General features: G+C 57.1%; 1 protein-coding gene across 4 annotated transcripts; it reads left to right on the top strand.

Annotated features, from left to right (window-relative positions):
• Positions 1-287: 287 nt before the first annotated feature.
• VWCE (von Willebrand factor C and EGF domains) lies at positions 288-21,871 on the top strand. Of its 4 annotated transcripts, none has more exons than XM_043516801.1 (20): positions 289-664; positions 1,756-1,850; positions 2,339-2,428; positions 3,437-3,565; positions 4,114-4,230; positions 4,385-4,501; positions 5,649-5,777; positions 6,109-6,506; positions 6,588-6,681; positions 6,965-7,047; positions 7,490-7,577; positions 12,078-12,163; positions 13,687-13,804; positions 14,125-14,207; positions 14,520-14,616; positions 14,928-15,010; positions 16,065-16,155; positions 17,254-17,336; positions 17,987-18,077; positions 18,702-21,871. In XM_043516801.1, exons 1-20 carry the CDS (start codon positions 555-557, stop codon positions 19,199-19,201), a joined length of 2,682 nt encoding a protein of 893 aa, XP_043372736.1. In that variant the 5' UTR covers positions 289-554; the 3' UTR covers positions 19,202-21,871. The 4 variants fall into 4 exon arrangements, with proteins under 4 accessions (XP_043372737.1, XP_043372735.1, XP_043372736.1 ...); XM_038404244.2 differs by having other exon boundaries at positions 290-664; positions 6,361-6,506; XM_043516802.1 differs by lacking the exon at positions 4,114-4,230 and having other exon boundaries at positions 288-664.
• Positions 21,872-22,225: the final 354 nt, after the last annotated feature.

Genomic DNA, 22,225 nt, shown 5'->3' with positions numbered 1-22,225 from the left:
ATTCTATGATTCTATGATTCTATGAGTGAGCACCCTGGCCCGTGCCTGTCTGGGGACCGATCAGTGCCCGCTCCGCCCGCAGCCCACACCTAGCTGGCTCTGCCCCGACGGGCGCCTGGCCTGGAGCCCTGTATCTCGTGCAGGCAGGGCTGGGCAAGCGGCCCAGGGGGAGGGGAGGGGAGGGGAAGCCGGAGCCAGCCTTGCCAGATGTGGGAAAGGGGACGAGGGGGTGCTGCGCCTCCCCCCGCCACGCCTGCCAGCAACAGGGCGGCTGTGCTTGGACCCTCCCACTCCTGCTGCTCCCCCGGTGCGGTGCCTCTGCCCGCCGTGGGGAGGGGGAGGCTCGCTCCGGCGCTCACTCGCACACGCCCGCTGCTGGGGGGGACCGGGGAGCTGCGCCCTGCGGGTGGCGCATCGGTGCGCGGGGGTCCCCCCCTTCCCCAGCTCGCGGAGCGACCCCAGCCCGCCGGGGAGGAGGAGAGGGCCCGGGGCGGCCAGCATGCGGTAGCCCCGGGCGGGAGGAAGGAAGGGGCTCCGGACAGGAGACGCCTGTCATGTTGGCCGGGCTGCTCCTGGGGGCTGCCTGTGTGTCCCTGGTCCTCCCGGGCAGCCCGGGCAGAGCCTATCCCGGCAGGAAGAAGGCGCCCAGCTTTCCCGCGGACAGGTACCGACCCCAGCCCCCATGCCGGGAGCAGCCAAGTCCCAGGCACCCGGCAAGGCGGCGGGAGCCGCCCGGTGCCGCGGAGGTCAAGCCAGGCACCGGAGCGTGGCCCCAACGCCTGGGTCTGTCTGCGCCACCACTCCCGCGGGAGGGAGGATCTCAGGGTCCGTCTGTCCCGCACGCCGCTGTGTGAGCCCCGTGCCTCGTGTCGGGCTGCCCCTTGGGTGTGTGTCCGTGCGCGGGGCGTGTCAGCGTGGGAGCGCTGCGCCGGGCTCTATCTCGCTGCCCTGCGCCTGTCCTGTGCGTGCTCGGGCCCTTTTTCTCTCTGTGTGTGTCTGGCCAGGGGTGGGCTCTGCCCTTCCCGTCGGTCTGTCTGTCCGGGGCACACTCCTGGCCTTTGCGCCGGGTGTGTGTGTGGAACACTCAGTCTTCCTGCGTGTGTCTATCCACGTGTGATCGCCATGCCTCACTGCGTCCTGTGTGTGTCTATCTGTCCCTCTCAGTGTCTTGTCTCCCTGTGGGTCTGTCTGTGCCTTTCCCCTTTGCTTGTCTGTCTAGGTCACACACCAGGCCTTTGCTCTGTGTGTGTGTGTGTTACCCACCATCTGTCTGCCTGCGTGTGTTTGGGTCTGGGTCACACTCCAGGATTTTGCTCTGCATTGTTGCTCCCTGCCAGGGCAGGGGGAAGGATGAGGGAATCCTGGGCTGCCCTTCCCCCAGCAGTTCCTGTTGGGAGCAGAGGGGATGTCAGTCCCAGGACCCTGTTCCCCAGCATAGAGCTCACACTCTCCATCTCCTAGAGGCAGCTCCCAGTGTGGCCTGGTGGAGTCGCAGCCTCAGGAAAGCAAGGGCTCCAGGGAACATGGAAAGCCAAGCAACCCCAGCCTGCATCCTGCTGCCTGGTGCTAACCCCCATGGGGCCTTAGTTGGGTCTCTGCCCAGAGGGGCCATCCTTGCATCTGCAGCAGGAGGAGGGGTGGAGGCAGCTGGTCCTTCCCACGCTGCCCTATATACTCCCTGAACCTTTGTTCTTGGGTCGCTCTCACCATCCTGAAGCCCTGTCCCAGAGAATCTCATGTTTCTCTCCTTCCCAGGCACCGTGTGGGACCGCATGTTTGCCTCTTGGGCTTCGGGAGTGGATGCTGCCCCGGGTGGATGCCATCCCCAGCCAGCGGGCAGTGCACTCTGCGTGAGTATCCTGTGCCCTTCATGACCCACCACCACCACCTGGTACCTGCAGCACAGACTGCGCTTCCCCTATCAGCCCCCAGGTGCCCGGTACCCGGCATGGCACAATGGCACCCTGGGGAAGGATGGGGGCCGGTAATAGCAACCACTGACCAGGCCACCCATGGGAGAAATGCCCATCATGGCTCCTATCCCTCCTCCCGCATCACCGAGAGGGGGCCATATTCACCTGCTTCCACAAGAGATCCATTCCCCACTCCCCGACTGCTTTCTTCATGTGCCCCCATCATCCCCTGTCGCCAGCGGCCAATGCTCTCCCATGGGATCTGCAGTCTGTCCAGCAGGGGATTGAGGGGCTGTTTCCAGGCAGTGCCTGCTTTCCCCATTGGCCCATGCCAGGCTGGGTGTGTAAGCTGCTGCCCAGGGTGGAAATGTCACAGTGGGGTCCCTCTGTCCTGACCAGCATCTCTCCTGGACCCTCTCTCACAGCACTCTGCTCCTTCGGCTGTGGCAGTGGCTGGTGCATCGCCCCCAACGTCTGCTCTTGCCGGGACGGAGAGCAGGGCATCACCTGCCCAGGTAACCAGATCCCCTCGCTGAATGCTTGTGGCCCTTTATCTGCAGCCAGAGCCATTCATAGGAGAAGGGCACTATCTACGGCTAAAACCGGGGGGCTGGGAGGCCTTGTGAGGCTGAGCCATCCATGCAGTTGGGTGGTAACGTGGTGCCTGTGTGAGGGGCTGCAGCAATGATGGCATAGACTGGCCTGTCCCAAGGGCAGAGAGCCACAAGCAGCGGCCCTGCTGCCAGGCTGCAGTTCCCAGCTCCCCTTTGGAATCAGAGCCCAGGGCTGCCCATCTCCAGCGAGGGACTGAGGGCTGGGTCCCAATGGCTGGAGAGGATCTGACTCCACAAAGCACTATGTGCTGGGAGTAGCGGGGGGCCTCAGAGTGGCTCTGGGAGGCCGTGACGCGGCAAGGGGCTGCAGGCAGTGGCGTGGCTGTCAGTGGGTTTCTGCACCAGTGTTCTCAGTATGTTGTGCAGGCAGTGGGCTCCCAGGGCAGTTGCCAAACCCTGCTCCAATCATGGTACCTGTCTCAACGAGCCAAGGCAAACAGAGGCACGGGCAGGTACAGTGAGGGGCCATCTGCCAGGGGAGGACCCAGCTGACTGGGAGTCTAAGAAAGAATGTGGGTGGGGTGGTGGGAAGTGGCTGGGGAGCCGGAGCTGGCTCCTAGCTCAGGGACAGAGGGCTGGGTGTGCAGAGGACACCTGCTCACCAGAGAAGATCCTAGAAGAGAGTCACCTGTGAAGCCCAGGCCCGGTCTCTGGGTGGTGCCACCATGCAGCGTGCTCATGGAGAGCCAGTGGGGACCAGAGGGCTGTCCAGATCCAGCAGCTTCCACTTTCTATTAACCGCAATCGAGGCCAGGGTGGGCCTGAGCCCATCTTCTCCATGGGCATGGTGACACTGGAGCTCCCTGTGCCCAGTGATCCTCATGCTGCAGTGTTGATCTCGGCTCCCTGGGTCTCTGCTGCCCCCGTGATCCCGACTGGACCAACAGCCTGCTACCATGTGTGTTTCAGATCCGCCCAGTGCCTGTGGGGAGTATGGCTGTGACCTCGCCTGTAACCATGGTGGCTGCCAAGAAGTGGCCCGTGTCTGCCCGCTGGGTTTCTCCATGGCGGAGACGGCCAACGGCGTGCGCTGTACAGGTGAGCACTCGCCAGTCTGCCCACCATCGGGCTGACCCCCGATCAGAGCCCAGAAGGACTGTGAATGGAGGGGTTTGAGTGCCAGCTGGCATGGGCAGCAATGCAGCCACACATGGGATGCCAGGGTGGCAGAGGGTAACCTGCACCCACTTGGGGTGTGATGACCGGGCCACAGACAGAGGTGGATGAGCCTGCTTTAGTCTCGGCTAGCAGAGCTGGGTATTTTCCCTTTGGCATTAGAGCTTGTCCCATCCATTGGTCCCAGGTTCAATCCCTGCTGACGATGACCCAGCCAGGGCATGAGCTCCTTGCCTAGAGAGCTCCCCCATCCCTGCCTGATTCTCCCCAGGAAAGGCTGGATCTGCTGGCTGGGACAGGAGTGCCACTTTCTCCTTACAGCTGATCTATGGGCTCCCTTAGCATCCCCGCTGGAGTGCCATGTTCCCTTAGCCGTACACAGGACTGGCTGTGCATGTGTGTCCATGGGAGTGGCCGGGTGCCCTCTCCTCCCTAGACCCCTCTGCCAGGTGGCCCTGTCTCTCTCCTAGACATCGACGAGTGCCTGAGCGCCTCCTGTGAGGGACTGTGCGTCAACACCGAGGGAGGCTTTGTGTGTGAGTGTGGCCCAGGCATGCGGCTCTCCGCCGACCGGCACAGCTGCCAGGGTGAGTCCCTGAGCTTCAGGGCGCAGAACGAGGGATCAGAGAGAAAGGTGGGGGTGGGGACTGGGCCGAGTGGCTGGTACTGATGTGTGTAGGGAGGGTGGTGGGAGCTCTGGAGAGTTGTGGGGAGCAGCTGTCTCATCCTTTCCTCTTCCAGATACAGACGAGTGTCTGGCCACCCCGTGCCAGCACCGGTGCAAGAACAGCATCGGCAGCTACCGGTGCTTCTGTCGCCCTGGCTACCACCTGCACAGCAACCAGCACTCCTGCCTGGGTGAGTGCCTCCTCCTCCTCCTGCTGATCTGGCCCTCCCCATCCCTCCTGAGAAGCCCCTCCTCCCTCCCCCCCCAGCCCTGCCCCTTCTTAGACCCCCACCTCCAGTAAGGCTTTGGTTCCAGAGTGCTGCCCAGTCAGTGTTACTCCCCCAGGTTGGGGAAGAGCTGCGTGCTGGTATCCCCACGCTACCACCAATGGGGCAGCAGAGACACTGAGGGGTGAAGGGGCTTCCTCATGGCCATGGCAAAGTACCTAGGAGTGGGAGGGCTCAGTGGCCAGAGCAAAGATCAGGCCTTCGGTGCATTGGAGCCACTAGGTAGCAGCCGAGCAGATGTTCAGCCCAGCCCATCAGGTGGGAGCGTTCAGGGGGAATGGGGAAAACGGCCCCTTCGGCTGAGATTGTTCTGGCTTCTCCCTGATACAGAAGGGGGAGCCCTGGCAGTTAAGGTTCCACTGTCTCACTCTTCAGTGAACCGAGCAGGGGGCCTCCCTGGCCTATTCCCCTCCCGTTCCCCGCCATACGGCACTGTGTCACTGCAGTGATTTGAGCATTGTCCCACCCAGCTCACCCTGCTGCAGGAGGAAAGGGAATGAGGCCTTGGAGTCATCTATTATTGCTGATTTGTGTTGTGGCAGCAGCCAGCAGTCTAACTCCTAGACCAGGCTTCCGTCGGGCTGGGGGCAGGACAGACCCAGAGCAAGGAGATGGGCTCTGTCCCATGGAGCTCACAGTCTGAATCCCTTCATGGTGCCTTTTCAGAGCCAGGGTAGCTCCAAAATGGATCAGAAAAGGCCTTGCCTTCCCCCGAGGTCCAGTGTGAGTTGCCCCCCACTGTCAGTCTCTGGGGTCACCCCAGGCTGACTCTGCCCCTTGGCCTGGTTGAGGGCCATCTCCAGACGAGCCTGAGATATCAGCGCGTGACTCTGGGGTGCCCAGCTTTGGGGGCCCCTGGTGAGTGGGCAGACAGGCTGGGCTGGTGGTGAATGCCCGGGCCTGGCCATCTCCCCAGTCCCAGCCTGCATGGGGAAGGGCTCCACTTGGCTCCTGCCCAGACCCAGTGAGCAAGGACAGCCCCCGGGTCCCCTTCCCTCCCTCGCAGCTGGTGCTGCTGCCAGGCACTGATGCCTGGCTTTGCCACCCCCAGATGTCAATGAGTGCCGACGGCCCAGTGAGAGGCGCCCCTGCCAGCATGCCTGCCACAACACGCCAGGCAGCTTCCTGTGCACCTGCCACCCTGGCTACCGGCTCAGTGGGGACAGGGTGTCCTGCGAAGGTAAGGATGGGCCCCGCTCCCACGTCTGTCGGGGGGGGCACAGGCTTGTCCACGGTCCCCTGTTGTGGGGGGGGGCTCTTCCCTTTGGCAGAGTGGAGAGGGAGCGGGGGTCAGGTCCTGTGTTCCAGCTGTGGTCACGATTCATGGCACGGGGAGGTTCTCCATGACAGGGGCTGTGGGTCTGGAGAGCTGGGTTCTGTGCCTGCGGCACAGGCAGTGCTGGCGTCCCTGGGCCTAGTAGCGTACTCTGAGCATGTCCCGCACCAGTCCCTGGGCCCTGCCCAGCTGCCCCAGCTCTCCCCAAAGAGCTCCGTGTTGTGTTTCCTTCCAGGTTTCCTGAAAACCATCCTGGCCCCGTCTCCCATCCTGCAGTCCCTGCAGCACCCCCCAACTCTGCTGCTGCTCCCTCCCGACTCTGGGGGACCCCTGCTGGCCCCCAGGGCTTCCCCTCCTTCCCAAGCCCCTGCCCCCAGCCCCCGGCCCCCTTCCTTGCTGACTGCCCCACCACACATATCCCCCTTGCTCCCGGCTGCCACTGCTGCCCCTGGTGCGTTCTCACCACTGCCACCATCGCTGTTCCAAGGGGCGGTCCTGGTGCCCTCGCCTCGTCCTTCTGCTTCTCTGCCGCCCGCCCTCACCACCTCGCCTCCCCCTTGCTGGCACCAGGGGGCACCGCGGGAGCACAGCAGCCATTGGATGGAACCTGGGTGCCTGCAGTGTGCCTGTGAGGTACGTACCCTCCCACTGGCTCCCCGGCTCCCCTGGCTGCGCTCTGGACAGTCCCCTGCTAACCGGCCTGTCCCATTGCAGGGGGGCCAAGTGGTGTGTAAGGCGGAGAGCTGCAGGATTGCCTGTTCTCACCCGCTGCCCCCGAAGGACAGGGGGTGCTGCCCCAGCTGCACAGGTGAGACCCGTTCCCCCTAGTCTCTCTGGCTCAGGCCCACGGGGTCTGTTCATGTCATCGGAGCCTGGATGGTTCAGTCTCTGCTGGTTCCTGTCCCAGTTGTGGGTGGTGCCCAGCTGGCTGGGCTGTATGGCCGCTTCTTGGCGGTGTGTATGGGTGCCCAGCTCAGCTGTGGCCCTGAGGGCATGGTGGGAAGGCTCATGATATCTCCCGCAAGTGGAGCGGCGAGCCCAGGCCCATGCCCAGTAGCCTCACGCTGCCCTTGCTTTCCCGTCTCTCGCAGGCTGTTGGCACGAGGGGGTCGCCCGGGCCGAGGGGGATGTGTTCTCTGTGGCTGACGGGAATTGCACAGTCTGCATGTGCCTGGTGAGCGTGGCACTGGCTAGGGGATCCAGGCACCTCTGGGGGCTCTGGGGAATGATGTGAGCTTGTTACCCAGACTGGGCTGGAGGGGATTCCCCAAGGAGCTTGTTCCCCAAGGAGCTTGTGACATCGGTGCCCGGGGTAGTGGGGAGCCAGAGGCTTAGTGAGGTCACTGTCCAGTTGACTGATTAGAGGTAGTGGCCAAGGTGACGTGGCCTCTTAGCTGGGTTTAGGGACAGAGACATGGCCCCTCAGCTCGTGGTCGGGGTGGAGATGTGGCCCCTTGGCGGGGGGATCAGACATGGCAACATGTGGCCCCTCCGTGCGGGGTTGGACATGAGTTTAAATGAACACCCAGAGGAGGGAAGAACTGCCCAGTACTATGTCTGTGGCACGGGGCCCTGGATCCGTCCCTGGTATTCCCTTTGGTTTCTCTCTCTTCCAGGCTGGCAACGTGTCCTGCATCTCCCCTGAGTGCCCTCCGGGCCCCTGCCCCAGCCCTCCCCAGGCCGACTGCTGCTCCTGCCAGCCAGGTGGGTCCCTTAGCAGCTGCATTGATCCCTCTGACCTTCCAGTTCTGGAGGCTATGCAGAATTTACCTAGATTTCAGTAAGGCATTTGATACCGTGCCACATGGGGAATTATTAGTTAAATTGGAGAAGATGGGGATCAATATGAACATCAAAAGGTGGATAAGGAATTGGTTAAAGGGGAGACTGCAATGGGTCCTACTGAAAGGCGAACTGTCAGGTTGGAGGGAGGTTACCAGTGGAGTTCCTCAGGGATCGGTTTTGGGACCAGTCTTATTTAATCTTTTTATTACTGACCTTGGCACAAAAAGTGGGAGTGTGCTAATAAAGTTTGCAGATGATACAAAGCTGGGAGGTATTGCCAATTCGGAGAAGGATCGGGGTATTATACAGGAGGATCTGGATTACCTTGTAAACTGGAGTAATAGTAATAGGATGAAATTTAATAGTGAGAAGTGCAAGGTCATGCATTTAGGGATTAATAACGAGAATTTTAGTTATAAGTTGGGGACGCATCAATTAGAAGTAACAGAAGAGGAGAAGGACCTTGGAGTATTGGTTGATGATAGGATGACTATGAGCTGCCAATGTGATATGGCTGTGAAAAAAGCTAATGCGGTTTTGGGATGCATCAGGAGAGGCATTTCCAGTAGGGATAAGGAGGTTTTAGTACCGTTATACAAGGCACTGGTGAGACCTCACCTAGAATACTGTGTGCAGTTCTGGTCTCCCATGTTTAAAAAGGATGAATTCAAACTGGAACAGGTACAGAGAAGGACTACTAGGATGATCCGAGGAATGGAAAACTTGTCTTATGAAAGGAGACTTAAGGAGCTGGCTTGTTTAGCCTAACTAAAAGAAGGTTGAGGGGAGATATGATTGCTCTCTATAAATATATCAGAGGGATAAATACAGGAGAGGGAGAGGAATTATTTCAGCTCAGCACCAATGTGGACACAAGAACAAATGGGTATAAACTGGCCACCAGGAAGTTTAGACTTGAAATCAGACGAAGGTTTTTAACCATCAGAGGAGTGAAGTTTTGGAATAACCTTCCAAGGGAAGCAGTGGGGGCAAAAGATCTATCTGGTTTTAAGATTCTATTTGATAAGTTTATGGAGGAGATGGTATGATGGGATAATGGGATTTTGGTAAGTAATTGATCTTTAAATATTCAGGGTAAATAGGCCAAATCCCCTGAGATGGGATATTAGATGGATGGGATCTGAGTTACTATAGAAAATTCTTTCCTGGGTATCTGGCTGGTGAATCTGGCCCATATGCTCAGGGTTTAGCTGATTGCCATATTTGGGGTCGGGAAGGAATTTTCCTCCAGGGCAGATTGGAGAGGCCCTGGAGGTTTTTCGCCTTCCTCTGTAGCATGGGGCATGGTTGACTTGAGGGAGGCTTCTCTGCTCTTTGAAGTCTTTGAACTATGATTTAAGGACTTCAATAGCTCAGACATGGGTGAGGTTTTTCATAGGAGTGGGTGGGTGAGATTCTGTGGCCTGCGCTGTGCAGGAGGTCGGACTAGATGATCAGAATGGTCCCTTCTGACCTTAGTATCTATGAATCTATGAATCTATGAATTCCTGGTGCGAGAGGGGTGCCCCATCGGCTGGGCCAATGGGTCTTGTATATCAGGGAGGAGGAGGATTTGGGGAGGTGGAGCCCAGCGACTGCTTTAGTCACCCTGATTCTCATGCTAAAGTCACCCTGATTCTCATGGGTGACTTTAATTTTCCTGATATCTGCTGGGAGAGCAATACAGCGGTGCATAGACAATCCAGGAAGTTTTTGGAAAGCGTAGGGGACAATTTCCTGGTGCAAGTGCTAGGGGAGCCAACTAGGGGGAGCGCTTTTCTTGACCTGCTGCTCACAAACCGGGTAGAATTAGTGGGGGAAGCAAAAGTGGATGGGAATCTGGGAGGCAGTGACCATGAGTTGGTTGAGTTCAGGATCCTGACGCAGGGAAGAAAGGTAAGCAGCAGGATACGGACCCTGGACTTCAGGAAAGCAGACTTTGACTCCCTCAGGGAACAGATGGCCAGGATCCCCTGGGGGACCAACATGAAAGGGAAGGGAGTCCAGGAGAGCTGGCTGTATTTCAAGGAATCCCTGTTGAGGTTACAGGGACAAACCATCCCGATGAGTCGAAAGAATAGTAAATATGGCAGGCGACCAGCTTGGCTTAATGGTGAAATCCTAGCGGATCTTAAACATAAAAAAGAAGCTTACAAGAAGTGGAAGGTTGGACATATGACCAGGGAAGAATATAAAAATATTGCTCGGGCATGTAGGAAAGATATCAGGAGGGCCAAATCGCACCTGGAGCTGCAGCTAGCAAGAGATGTCAAGAGTAACAAGAAGGGTTTCTTCAGGTATGTTGGCAACAAGAAGAAAGCCAAGGAAAGTGTGGGCCCCTTACTGAATGAGGGAGGCAAGCTAGTGACAGAGGATGTGGAAAAAGCTAATGTACTCAATGCTTTTTTTGCCTCTGTTTTCACTAACAAGGTCAGCTCCCAGACTGCTGTGCTGGGCATCACAAAATGGGGAAGAGATGGCCAGCCCTCTGTAGAGATAGAGGTGGTTAGGGACTATTTAGAAAAGCTGGACGTGCACAAGTCCATGGGGCCGGACGAATTGCATCCGAGAGTGCTGAGGGAATTGGCGGCTGTGATTGCAGAGCCCTTGGCCATTATCTTTGAAAACTCGTGGCGAACGGGGGAAGTCCCGGATGACTGGAAAAAGGCTAATGTAGTGCCCATCTTTAAAAAAGGGAAGGAGGAGGATCCTGGGAACTACAGGCCGGTCAGCCTCACCTCAGTCCCTGGAAAAATCATGGAGCAGGTCCTCAAAGAATCAATCCTGAAGCACTTAGAGGAGAGGAAAGTGATCAGGAACAGTCAGCATGGATTCACCAAGGGAAGGTCATGCCTGACTAATCTAATCGCCTTTTATGATGAGATTACTGGTTCTGTGGATGAAGGGAAAGCAGTGGATGTATTGTTTCTTGACTTTAGCAAAGCTTTTGACACGGTCTCCCACAGCATTCTTGTCAGCAAGTTAAGGAAGTATGGGCTGGATGAATGCACTATAAGGTGGGTAGAAAGCTGGCTAGATTGTCGGGCTCAACGGGTAGTGATCAATGGCTCCATGTCTAGTTGGCAGCCGGTGTCAAGTGGAGTGCCCCAGGGGTCGGTCCTGGGGCCCGTTTTGTTCAATATCTTCATAAATGATCTGGAGGATGGTGTGGATTGCACTCTCAGCAAATTTGCGGATGATACTAAACTGGGAGGAGTGGTAGATACGCTGGAGGGGAGGGATAGGATACAGAAGGACCTAGACAAATTGGAAGATTGGGCCAAAAGAAATCTAATGAGGTTCAATAAGGATAAGTGCAGGGTCCTGCACTTAGGATGGAAGAATCCAATGCACCGCTACAGACTAGGGACCGAATGGCTCGGCAGCAGTTCTGCGGAAAAGGACCTAGGGGTGACAGTGGACGAGAAGCTGGATATGAGTCAGCAGTGTGCCCTTGTTGCCAAGAAGGCCAATGGCATTTTGGGATGTATAAGTAGGGGCATAGCGAGCAGATCGAGGGACGTGATCGTTCCCCTCTATTCGACACTGGTGAGGCCTCATCTGGAGTACTGTGTCCAGTTTTGGGCCCCACACTACAAGAAGGATGTGGATAAATTGGAAAGAGTACAGCGAAGGGCAACAAAAATGATTAGGGGTCTAGAGCACATGACTTATGAGGAGAGGCTGAGGGAGCTGGGATTGTTTAGTCTGCAGAAGAGAAGAATGAGGGGGGATTTGATAGCTGCTTTCAACTACCTGAAAGGGGGTTTCAAAGAGGATGGCTCTAGACTGTTCTCAATGGTAGCAGATGACAGAACGAGGAGTAATGGTCTCAAGTTGCAATGGGGGAGGTTTAGATTGGATATTAGGAAAAACTTTTTCACTAAGAGGGTGGTGAAACACTGGAATGCGTTACCTAGGGAGGTGGTAGAATCTCCTTCCTTAGAGGTTTTTAAGGTCAGGCTTGACAAAGCCCTGGCTAGGATGATTTAACTGGGACTTGGTCCTGCTTTGAGCAGGGGGTTGGACTAGATGACCTTCTGGGGTCCCTTCCAACCCTGATATTCTATGATTCTATGATTCTATGATGGGGCAGCAATGACTACACAGAGAGCGTGTGGTCAGTGATAAGGCAGCATGGTCTACTGGTCAAAGCATGGGATGACAAGTCTGGCCTCCTGAGGTCTCTACCCAGCTGGGGGAATTAGGGCAAATTGCTTAAGCTCACCATGCCTCAGTTTCCCTGCCTAGAAATGGGAAGTGTGACCCCTGGGGTTGGGCGGGTTGGGGGTTGGTTTGAGCCACTTGGAGACTTGCACCCAGGGGGCCTGTTTGAGAAGCCAGGGTCCCATTGTTTGACGGCTCCGGCTGGCCGTGTTTCCTGCCATCCCAGTACCAACCATCCCTTTCCCCCTGCAGCCACGTGCGATTTCCACGGACGCACATACATGCACGGAGCTGAGTTCGGCTTGGATGGAGACAACTGCACCACCTGCATCTGCCAGGTAGGCCTCAGCCCTCCTGCTCTCCCCGCGGGCTCCCTAGCACAGTGCAGGGCGGTCCTCACCACCTGGGGTCAGTGCCTGCTCACTCATCGCAGGGGGAAAGGGCTGCTCCAACCTAGACCTAGGTGCCAGGGAAAGGCATGGCCTGTGGGGATGCCCACGCCAGGGTAAGAGTGTGTGGGGCTGGCAGGGAGAGGGCCTTTTCTCCTAGGAGCCCGTGGGGGGGATGTGGAAAGGGAGTTCGGGCTGAGGCCAGCCTGCCTTGGTTGGAGCCAGTGGTGAGCTGGAGCTGGTTTGCACAAGTTCGCTAGAACCGGTTGTTCAATTTAGAAGCCCTTTTAGAACCGGTTGTTCCGCAAGGGAGAACCGGTTCTAACAAGGCTTCTAAATTTAATCGGCGCAAACTGGCGCCTTAGGCGCCGACTCCATGGGTGCTCCAACCCTGGAGCACCCAAGCGGAAAATTTGGTGGGTGCAGAGCACCCACCAGCAGCTCCCCACCCCCGGCCTCAGCTCACCTCTGCTCTGCCTCCGCCTCCGCCTCCTCCCCTGAACTCGATGCCCAGCACTGCTTCTCCACCCCCTCCAGGCTTCCCGCGAATCAGCTGTTCGCGTGGGAAGCTGGGGCAGGCTGAGAAGCAAGCGGTGGCTTCCAACTCTGGCCCAGGGAGTGGAGGTGAGCTGGGGCAGGGGGGAACCAGGAGGGCCTCCCGCGCCGCAGAAGGTAACCCGGGGGGGAGTGCACAGGGGAACCGCTCCCCCCCCAGCTCACCTCCGCCACCCTTGGCCTGAGCAGGAAGCCGCTGCTTGCTTCTCAGCCCTCCCTGGCTTCCCGCTGAACAGCTGATTCGCGGGAAGCCGGGGGAGCGGGTGGAGAAGCAGAGTGGGGTGGTGCGTTCAGGGGAGGAGGCGAAGTGGAGGTGAGCTGGGGCTGGGCGCGGGGTGGGGAGCTGCCGGTGGGTGCTCTGCACCCACCAAATTTTTCCCATGGGTGCTCCAGCCCCGGAGCACACAGGGAGTCGGTGCCTAAGGCGCCACTTTTTATGTGATCAGTGGGGGAGTGGCCACTCCCCCTGCTCCCCCCCAGCTACTCTCCCCCGCCCCTAGGAGCCAAAGGGACCTGCCGGATGCTTCCTGGGAGCTGCCCCAGGTAAGCACCTCCGGGACTCCCCACCTCACCTCCCAGCAGGTGCCTCTGGGCAATCAACCGGTTCTGGGGGCAGTCAGGGGACAGGGGAGGGAGGTGGCTGGGGCAGGGGTCCTGGGTGGGGGGCATCAAGGAACACGGGGGGGTTGGATGGGGCAGGAGTCCCGGGGGGCAGGGGTGGGCAACAACCCCCTCGTGGGGTGAGAAGGGAACCCGTTGTTAAGATTTTGGCAGCTCATCACTGGTTGGAGCCCTCTGCGTGAAAGCTCTGGCAGGGCCTGGGGTGCAGTGACGATGAGGAGGGGGAGGAAGGAGACGTGGGGCACCGCCCTGCCCCCTTTTCCTGCCAGGAAAAGTGCGACACTTCTCTTCCCCAGAGTGGTGAGCTGGAGTGCTCTGTTGCGCCCTGTCCCGAGCTGGCATGTCCCCGCCAGGACTGGCTGCTGGCCCCGGGGCAGTGCTGCTTCTCTTGCCAGGAGCCTGCATCAGTATCAGGTGAGAGCTTGCGCAGGGGCATGTGCATGTGTGAGCGAGGGGCAGGGGCCTGTGTGTGTGACGGGCAGGGTGTTTTTGTCATGGGCAGGGGGATGGGCAAGGTATGTGTGTGATGGGTGGGTAGGTGTAGGGCTCTGTGTGTGTGTGTGTCACAGGCAGAGTGTGTGTCTATTACCCACAGTACCAGGCCTTCTCATCTGCCCAGGGCCCCCCACCTCTCGGGCTGTGCCCACTGGGCTCCCTGCCCCTCCTCTCTATTCCCCTTCTCTCCTGTAGGCCCCAGCCCAGCTCTAAAGCTCTCACTCTCTCTCCCTGGCCAGGTTGCTTCGTGGATAATGGGGTAGAGTTTCCGATCGGACAGATCTGGTCTCCGGGTGATCCCTGTGAGTTATGCATCTGCCAGGTGAATGAGAACCTGCTCTACTTCACTCTCCTTACCTGTCCTCGCAGCGTGCAGCCCACCCCCTCTGCCCTCCGCCCTGTGCTAGACTTTCCTGGCTTGGCTGGCGGCCGAGCGCTGTGCCTTATGGACATTGAACCCTTCAGAAGGACTCCACAGCTCTCTGCTGGTGTGTGCTCACCTGCCACTGAAGTGCAGCCCCCCATTGGGTGGACTGTAGCAGCACATAGCATCGATGGGCCAAGGCTGGCTGTGCAGGGCACTCAGCCAGGCCGTGTGTGCCTTGAGTTTCTGTCAAGTGCTTCTCTCTTGCAGGCAGACGGCTCGGTAAGCTGCAAGAGGACAGACTGTTTGGAGACGTGTCCTCACCCCATTGAAATCCCTGGCCAGTGCTGCCCGGACTGCTCAGCAGGTAACCGGGCCTGGGGTCCCCTCCCAGGGTGCCACCCTCTGCAGTGAGAAGCATAACCCATCAAGAGCACCTCAAGAGCTTTTGGTCATCACTAGTGTGGGGCTGACTTTGAACCAGCGATCCAGCTGTGAATGGCTCTCTCTCCATCCATTGAGCCATTCTGGTGGAGAGGGCTCTGGGTGTGTCCCACACAGGTTCTGTCCCTGCTCTTGGTATCTCCACTCTGCCAGGTGTGCCCTGGCCCCTGGGAGGCGGTTGACTTTCTGGTGAGGTGCCATGACCATGCCTTTCCTTCTCTCTCCTCCCTGAAGGCTGCACCTACATGGGAAGGATCTTCTACAACAACGAAATCTTCCCTTCTGCCCTAGACCCCTGCCTCAGCTGCATCTGCCTGGTAAGGGCTTCACCTTCTCTCCAAGCATGTCTTTAGGAAAGGTCTCTCAGGTCCATTAGATCAAAGGGTCTAAGCCAAGGGGCTTTGTCCAGCCTGAGGCTGCACCTTCAGCTTCAGGCCTGGGACTGCTCCAGATGTGCAGAGCATGGAGGCAGGCACTAAGGTCCCTGGACCAGGGAAGAAGAGTCCAGTGGGGTGAGGCTGTGAGTGCAAGGTGCCATGGGGAACAGGAAAGGGTCCATGGGAGTTGTCATCTATGGGGAAAATGAGGTGAAGACAGGTTTGAGGTCAGGCACTGTCTTGGAACTCAATCATTCTACTTTTGCTGTCGCTGTCCACGGAGAGTCCCGCTGATCGTCCTCCCTAGATGGCTCAGGGTGGGGAGAGGGTGGCTGGCTGGATGCTGGCCTAGAGCAGAGGGAGTCTGGCTTGCCCTCCCTAGGTTGACAAATGGGGGATTTTCCTCAGCAGAAAATTTCAACAAAAATGGAAAAAAATTGTTTTCTTCTAAATTTTATGCAGAAAATTTCAATTTTTCAATGGAAACTGGAAAGCAGAAATGTTTCAAGAAAAAAATGAAGTCGCTGTGCATCATGGGAGTTGTAGTTCAGTTGTCTCATACTCTCAGTCTCTGTGGGCTGGGCTCCCTGGTTGGACTACATCTCCCATGCATCAGGGGAGGCAGTTGCATCATGAGAGATGTAGTCTAGGCAGGGAGTCCAGCCCATAGAGAAGAATGGGGACATGAAGCAATTGAACTAACACTCCTATGGTTAATGGAAGAGCAGTTTCTAATTAGAATATTATGGTTTTTGGATATTCATTTCTCTGGACAAAAAATGGACATTTCCCATGGAAAGCAGACGCTTCTTGCAAAAAGTTTCATTTTGTTGAAAACTCAATTTCCCGTTTAAAAGCTGTTTCAAAGGAGAATTTCCCACCAGCCATAGGCGGAGCCCGCTGTGTCTCCTGCCAGTCGTAGTCTCCCAGTCATCTGCCTACCTTATGTTGCTGCTAAGGCAGAGTCCTAGTGTTGCTGTTCTGTGTCCTACAGCTGGGCTCGGTGGCTTGCTCCCCTGTGGACTGTATCATTTTCTGTATGTATCCGTTCCACCCGGAGGGAGAATGCTGCCCTGTCTGTTATGGTAAGTGCCACAGCCTTGGCGAGCCCTGGAGTTCTACCCTGGCTGCTTCCATACCACCGTGGGCTTTGACCACCTCCGATCTCACCACCAGGGGAAGGGGGTCTGGTGTGGTCAGTAGTGGGATGGGAGACCTCACATGCTGGTGGGTCATCGCCAGCCCTGCATTGGAGGGCTCTGTCCAGAGAGCTGCTCTGTGAGTCATTGCTGACCCCAATGCCCCTGTTCAGTGCTAGGGGTGCTATGCTGCTGAGGGAGGCATGGGGGCCCAGTAGAGGGTGCTTCCTTCTCAGTCAGGACTGACCCCAGGGCGCTAGGAGCTGTGCTGCAGGGAGCAACGTGGGGTGTTGTGCTGCAGGGAGTGGGGTAGGTTACTCAGTAGAGGGCTTTCCCAGTGCATCAGGGAGGCTTGATAGGGGATGTTCTCCTCTTACAGTCAGCCAGTGCAGTGCCAGGGGGACTGTGCAGTCTGATGTACTTTCTTGTGGGTGAGTTGTAAGACGAAGGCCCTAACCACTTGTGGTCAGGAAAACTCCCTTTGCACTTTAGTGAGGTTTGGGGTGTTGCCTTTGGGTAATTCCCCAAGCACTGTGAATTAGGTACAACATTCAGCTTCACTTCCTGTCCTATACTCTCTTGTGCAGCGTTGCCGTGGGCTGCTAAACACCTGCTGCATCCTCGCCTCAGAGGTGGCTGCATGTCAGTGTTGGGTGAAGTGATTCTTCTGTTGTTGTTTGGGTTACAGCAGTGCCTGGAGACCCTAGCTGAGGTCAGAGCCCCATTGTGCTAGGCACTGTACATACACACAGCAACCTCTTCAGGGCAGGGACTGTCCCTAAATAGGCAAGGCAAATAAAGGGCAAGAAGAGAAATTGAAGCACGGAGTGGGGAAGTGACTTGCCCAAGGTCACCCAGAAGAGGCAAGAATAGAACCCAGGTGTCCTGACTCCCAGCCCTGTGTGCTATCTACTTGGCCACACCACCTCTCCCCTTCTTCCACTCTGTCTCTGTGTGTGTTGTTACTCTCACATCCAATCTCTAAATAGTTACTGTAATGTTAAAGCTTGTCTCTCCCCCTGGCCGGGTGTCTGTCCCCTGCAGATTGTAACTACGAAGGCAGGAAGGTGGTGAATGGACAGACGTTTGTACCAGAGGGTGAGCCCTGCATTCACTGCACTTGCCAGGTGAGCTGTGCCCCTCGCAGGGAAGGGAGCTGATGGGGATTGTTCTGCGGGGACTGGGTGAAGGATGGGAATGGGCATCCCTCAGCATCATCCAAGAGTCCCATGGACTGTGTTGCCATGAGTGTCTATCCTGTGAGGCCTCCAGGGGCTGGTGTGAGGGGACGCTGGGCCCTGCTGGGAACTGCACTCTCAGGGGCTGGTGTGATATGGGTCGAGGGGACGCTGGGAGCTGTACTCTCGGGGGCTGGTGTGATATGGGCCAAGGGGATGCTAGAACCTGCCCTTTGGAGGGCTGGTGTGATATGGGCTGAGGAGACGCTGGGAGCTGCACTACAGGGGGCTGGTGTGATATGGGCTGAGGAGACGCTGGGAGCTGCTCTACAGGGGGCTGGTGTGATATGGGCTGAGGGGATGCTGGGAGTTCCCCTTTGGCTCCTGTAGTACAGCAGGCCTTTGCTTTGGACAAGGGTCCAGTGGGCCTGAGCATGACTGAAGGAAAAGCCAGTGGGTTGCTGGGTGTGTGGAGGCGCTGGCAGGCTCCCCGCTGTCCCCACAGATTGGGATAGTTTGTCCCGGCCCAGCAGAGAGATGGGCAATGCGAGTGCTCACGGGCTGTCGTGTCTCACCCCTTCCTTTTCCCCCTTTCTCAGTTGGGGGAGGTGAGCTGCGAGAGGAGGCCCTGTGCCCAGTCCTGCACTGAACCCTCAGCGCTCCCTGCCGCCTGCTGCCCTGCCTGCCAAGGTAATAGCCCCACATGCCTGGCCTCCCCACCCCTGTGCCCTTGAGGTTAGCATGGGCCCTTCTCCCCCCCGCCTACAGAGGGAGCTTTGCCCTTGTGGCGATGACCCTGAACAGGTCACTGTCATGGACCGAAGCCAGGAGGGCTGGAGTGGAAAATTGATCCTCCGCTGCCTGAACTATGGAGCAGGCCCCTTCGTGCAGCATCGACAAGAGCTGACTCAGAACTCCTGTGTGTGGCAAGGCCACTAGAGGGTCATGGAGAGCAGGCCTGATGTGTGGGGTCCCTTGGCACCTCCAGCCCGTAGGGGCCCAGGGGTCAGTCACTGCATCCCCTCCAGGTGAGGCTGTAACTGGGTGCCACTGTCTGGGGTGGGAGAGCCCCCGGGGTTAAGGTAGCCCCGTAGGACAAGCTCCTCAACCCTGCCTGAGGGGCTTGTGTAGGGGAGCACAGTGCCAGGCTGTGAAGCAGGCATCCAGGCTTTGTGCCTGGGCTCCTGGGGCTCCCTAACCTCAGTCCCTTGCTGTACAGCACTCTGGCCCCCCCATAGGCCCCATGGCCCTGGATGGGTGGACGACAGCCCTCGGGGAAGGTGCTAACAATGTCCCTGTCTCCATTAACCTCAGACGCCCCAGTCCCTTGGGAGAGCAGCCCTGGCCCTGTCCATACGGATGACGCAGAGGTTGGGAAATCCCCATCCCGCAATCCCAGAGAAAACTCCATGGCCCAGCCCAGGGCCAGTGACTGCCGCCTCTGCCCCAGTTCCTCGGCTCCTGCTTCTCCCAGCCCAGAGCTCCAGCTCCTCGCAGGAAGGAACACGCTCCACTGGGATGCTGGGCCTGTGAACACGGCTGGGCCCACTCCAGCTGGGCCAAGATCCTTTGGATACCATACGGCTCCCTCGGGTCCTTCTGTGCACCCCATCGTTCTGATGGAAACCTCTAGGCCGGGGACTGCAGCTCCAAGTCCCGATCAGCCCCCTTCACTCACCCCTGTAGGGCCCAGAACTGCCCTCCTGACCCTCACCCCCTTGGTCGCTGCTCCTCAGAAGCATTCTACGGTCCCATCAGAGGGAGTGGAGCCACCCCCGCGTGAGGCGAGCACTCCTACCCGGCCAGCTGCATAGTGCCCCTTGCCGAGGGAATGGGGAGTTCCCAGCCCCTCACAGCAGCATGAGGAGGAGGAGGAAGCCAGCAGGAGTGATGAGCTTGATCGAATGGTGTAGGGGAGGGAAAGGAGGCATCACGTTGTTCTGAGCGACATGTATGGGAAGAACCACTGCCTCTTCCTCTGCCAGTGCCCTGCCCGCTCCCTCCCTGGATCCCACTGGACTACAGACGCCTCAGAAGGAGCAACGTGTGGGCGGCTCCACACCCTGCTGGTGTAGAGGAGGCAGCTTGGCCCTGGCCCAGCTGCCTGAGCAATCTCAGGAGATGAGGGGTGCCATGATGCTCTGGGAGGACATGGTGCCTAGCTGAGATACCATGACTTAAGCTGCCAGCCTCCTTACAGCCAAAGTGCGGGAGGAGATGGAGAAGGGCTGAGCATGCCGCTGCTCCCTGCATCAGGTGGGACGTGCCCACCTGGTCCCAAGGGATGATCCCTGTGCAGGGCTCCTGAGACAAGTGAATCTCCCCACCTTCTGGGGTGGTCCCTGCCTCAGTCAAGCCCAGGGCCCCTGGCTCCAGCCCCAAGATCTCCACCATTTCTTGCAGACTCGTGTTTAAATCTTAGAGCTGAGATTTCAAAACTTCCTAAGGAATAAGAACACCCAGTTCCCAACTGGGCATCCGGATCCCCTGGGCTGCTTTGCAATTCCCACCCTAGATTCCTTAGGGCTGCTGGAAGGTTTTCCCAAGCTACCCCTGATGGACAGGTATCTGATCGGCCATCAGGGCCAGCCTCCCATTTCTATTGTGAATAGTAATAAAGTTTTCCCTACTAATCCAAGCGTTCCCTGCTGCCACCTACAGCTGGCTCTGGCCATGGGGACGAGTGCTAACTGGGTGGGCTCAGCAACCCCAGGGCTGATACCCTTAATGGTGGGGTGATGGCCTGGAGGTGGCAGCTTCTTCCTCTCCTACCACCATCTCCTTAGCCAGTCCTGGATTTGGCTCTTCGTGCAGTGGCTGATCTCAGTAGGGAAGGGGTTGCAGGTGTCTGATGTGAAGGGGATGTAGAGCAGGGAGCCTATTGCTGGCTTGGTCTCCCCAAGCAACTTCACTCAGCTCCTGACTAGGATGGGGGAGAGGATGGATCCTTGCGGGACCCCGTCGCTGGGAGCAGGTGTCTTCTATGTGGTCTGGGAGGAACAGTCTCAGCCCTAGACAGGGTTTTTCCCCAGTGCATGGGAAGCTCACATAGACTTTGCTCATTCCTCTGTGATGGGTGAAGGATTCCAGATCCCAGGCCTGTCAAGCCAGCGCCCCAGACTAAAGTCGTTTCACTGAGTGTGTAATGCCAGCTGTCACCACTGGGTGTCAACACAGTCTGAAATATTTCCTCGGGGACGACCATCAGACAGAATCCAACCTGACCATTGGCCCCTGGCTTCCTGTAGCAGCTGCTGATGTTCTGAGTGGAACAGGCAAGTCCCCTCTTCTTTGCCTATGTAGATGGGCAACTGGGGCTGCGGCTGCCTCCCTCAGGCACCTGTGTCTTCCCTCTGCCTGCACAAATGTAGGATTTGGGCTCACACATCTGAACTTTGGCCCCAAAGGGCTAATCAGCTGCACACGGAGATCCGAACCCTGACTGGACTTGCCATATCTCAGTATCCTCTTCTAGGCCCTATCTCCAGCCTAGTTCCAACTCCAATCCTAGCAGGACCCCAGGTCACAGGATGGAGTAATTTATTATTTGTTTATTTGTATTGTGTGGTATCTAGGAGCCCCAGTCACAGGCCAAGCCCCCATTGGGCTAGGAGCTGTACAAACACAGAACAGAAAGGCAGACCCTGTCCCCCATGAGCTGATAAGCTATAAACCAAGAGACTCACCGACTGGGAAACACAAGGAGACAATACAGCTCAGCATGATAGGCTGTGCTGTCAGCATCGCAGCAGCCTGGCTATGGCCAAATTCTTTGTAGGGTTATGAAGCAGAGTTGGGATTGGGGTTAGGATTAGAGTCCATCGGGGCTATTCTATGGTTAACATTGGAATCCGTTGGGGCCAGTGCTAGGGTTAGGGTTTGCTATAAGGTTATAGTTGGGCTAGGATTTAGATTTACCACCGTACCCAACCTTGACATCTTACCCTGCACTGTACTAGCTTCATTCCAGTGCACAGCATTGCCAGCATCCCTTTCCCAGCCACTCCCCTCAATATTTACCCTTGGTGAATATCAGCCCCCAGCTGGTGGTGTGTGAAAAAATTCCAATAACATCCCAAAGGCAAGGCCTTAATGCAAACATTGTGAATGTTTAATTACACCCCAAGTGAGTGAAAAATCCCAGCTAGTGTGAACATTTGCTTTTTGAGTCTCAAAAATAAGACTCTGAGAGAGCAAAATTGGTCACATTTTCACTTTTTTTTTTACAAAGTATTTTTGGAGCAAAAATGCAACGTTTTGAAAATGAAAACCATTTAAGGTCAGAATTTCAGTGTTTCTTTCAGGCAGAAATCAACTTTGGACAAGAAGCGGGAAGTTTTAGAATGTGAGTGTCCCTGATGTGAAAGTGGCCAGGTGTTGGACTCAACACGGAGATATTTGTGTGTCTGTGAAAAGTGGGGGTTTTTTGCGCCATGCACAAGGAGCCTGTGGAACTCATTGGCACAATAAATCTTTGAGTCCAAGTGTTTAGCAGGATCCCCAAAAGGGTCCATCAGACGTTTACCTGGATACTGAGAGAGATGTTAGTCGGGGTTTAAAAAAGTGTTGAAGAGCTACACACCCTCGTGATTTCAAGGTGTAAAGGCAACCTTGAATAGAGGCCAGGAAGAGACTTGTGCCATGGGCAGCCGTGGGATTTCTGCTGGTATCAGCTATTGTATGAGACAGAAGACTGGGCAGGATGGACAATGGGCTGTACACTGATTTCTGAAAGAGATCCTAATTCTTCAGTGACCCACTTCCAATTGCCTCTGGTGAACAGAACATGGGCTTCTGCAGTGCCCCTCTCCCAAACTTCCTGGTGGGGGAGGAAAACT

Source organism: Dermochelys coriacea, chromosome 6 (assembly GCF_009764565.3).
Source record: "Dermochelys coriacea isolate rDerCor1 chromosome 6, rDerCor1.pri.v4, whole genome shotgun sequence".
In the NCBI taxonomy this organism is placed as follows: domain Eukaryota; kingdom Metazoa; phylum Chordata; order Testudines; family Dermochelyidae; genus Dermochelys; species Dermochelys coriacea.
This window is presented reverse-complemented; position numbering and strand designations above follow the sequence as displayed.

What these genes read in the sequence shown, in the direction of transcription:
- VWCE (XM_043516800.1), top strand. Translation starts at nt 555, where the DNA reads ATGTTGGCCGGGCTGCTCCTGGGGGCTGCCTGTGTGTCCCTGGTCCTC. An exon ending in GGAGCCTGCATCAGTATCAG is followed by an intron (nt 13,805 to 14,124) that starts GTGAGAGCTTGC and finishes CTCCCTGGCCAG; the next exon opens with GTTGCTTCGTGGATAATGGG. An exon ending in GCATTCACTGCACTTGCCAG is followed by an intron (nt 17,337 to 17,986) that starts GTGAGCTGTGCC and finishes CCCCTTTCTCAG; the next exon opens with TTGGGGGAGGTGAGCTGCGA.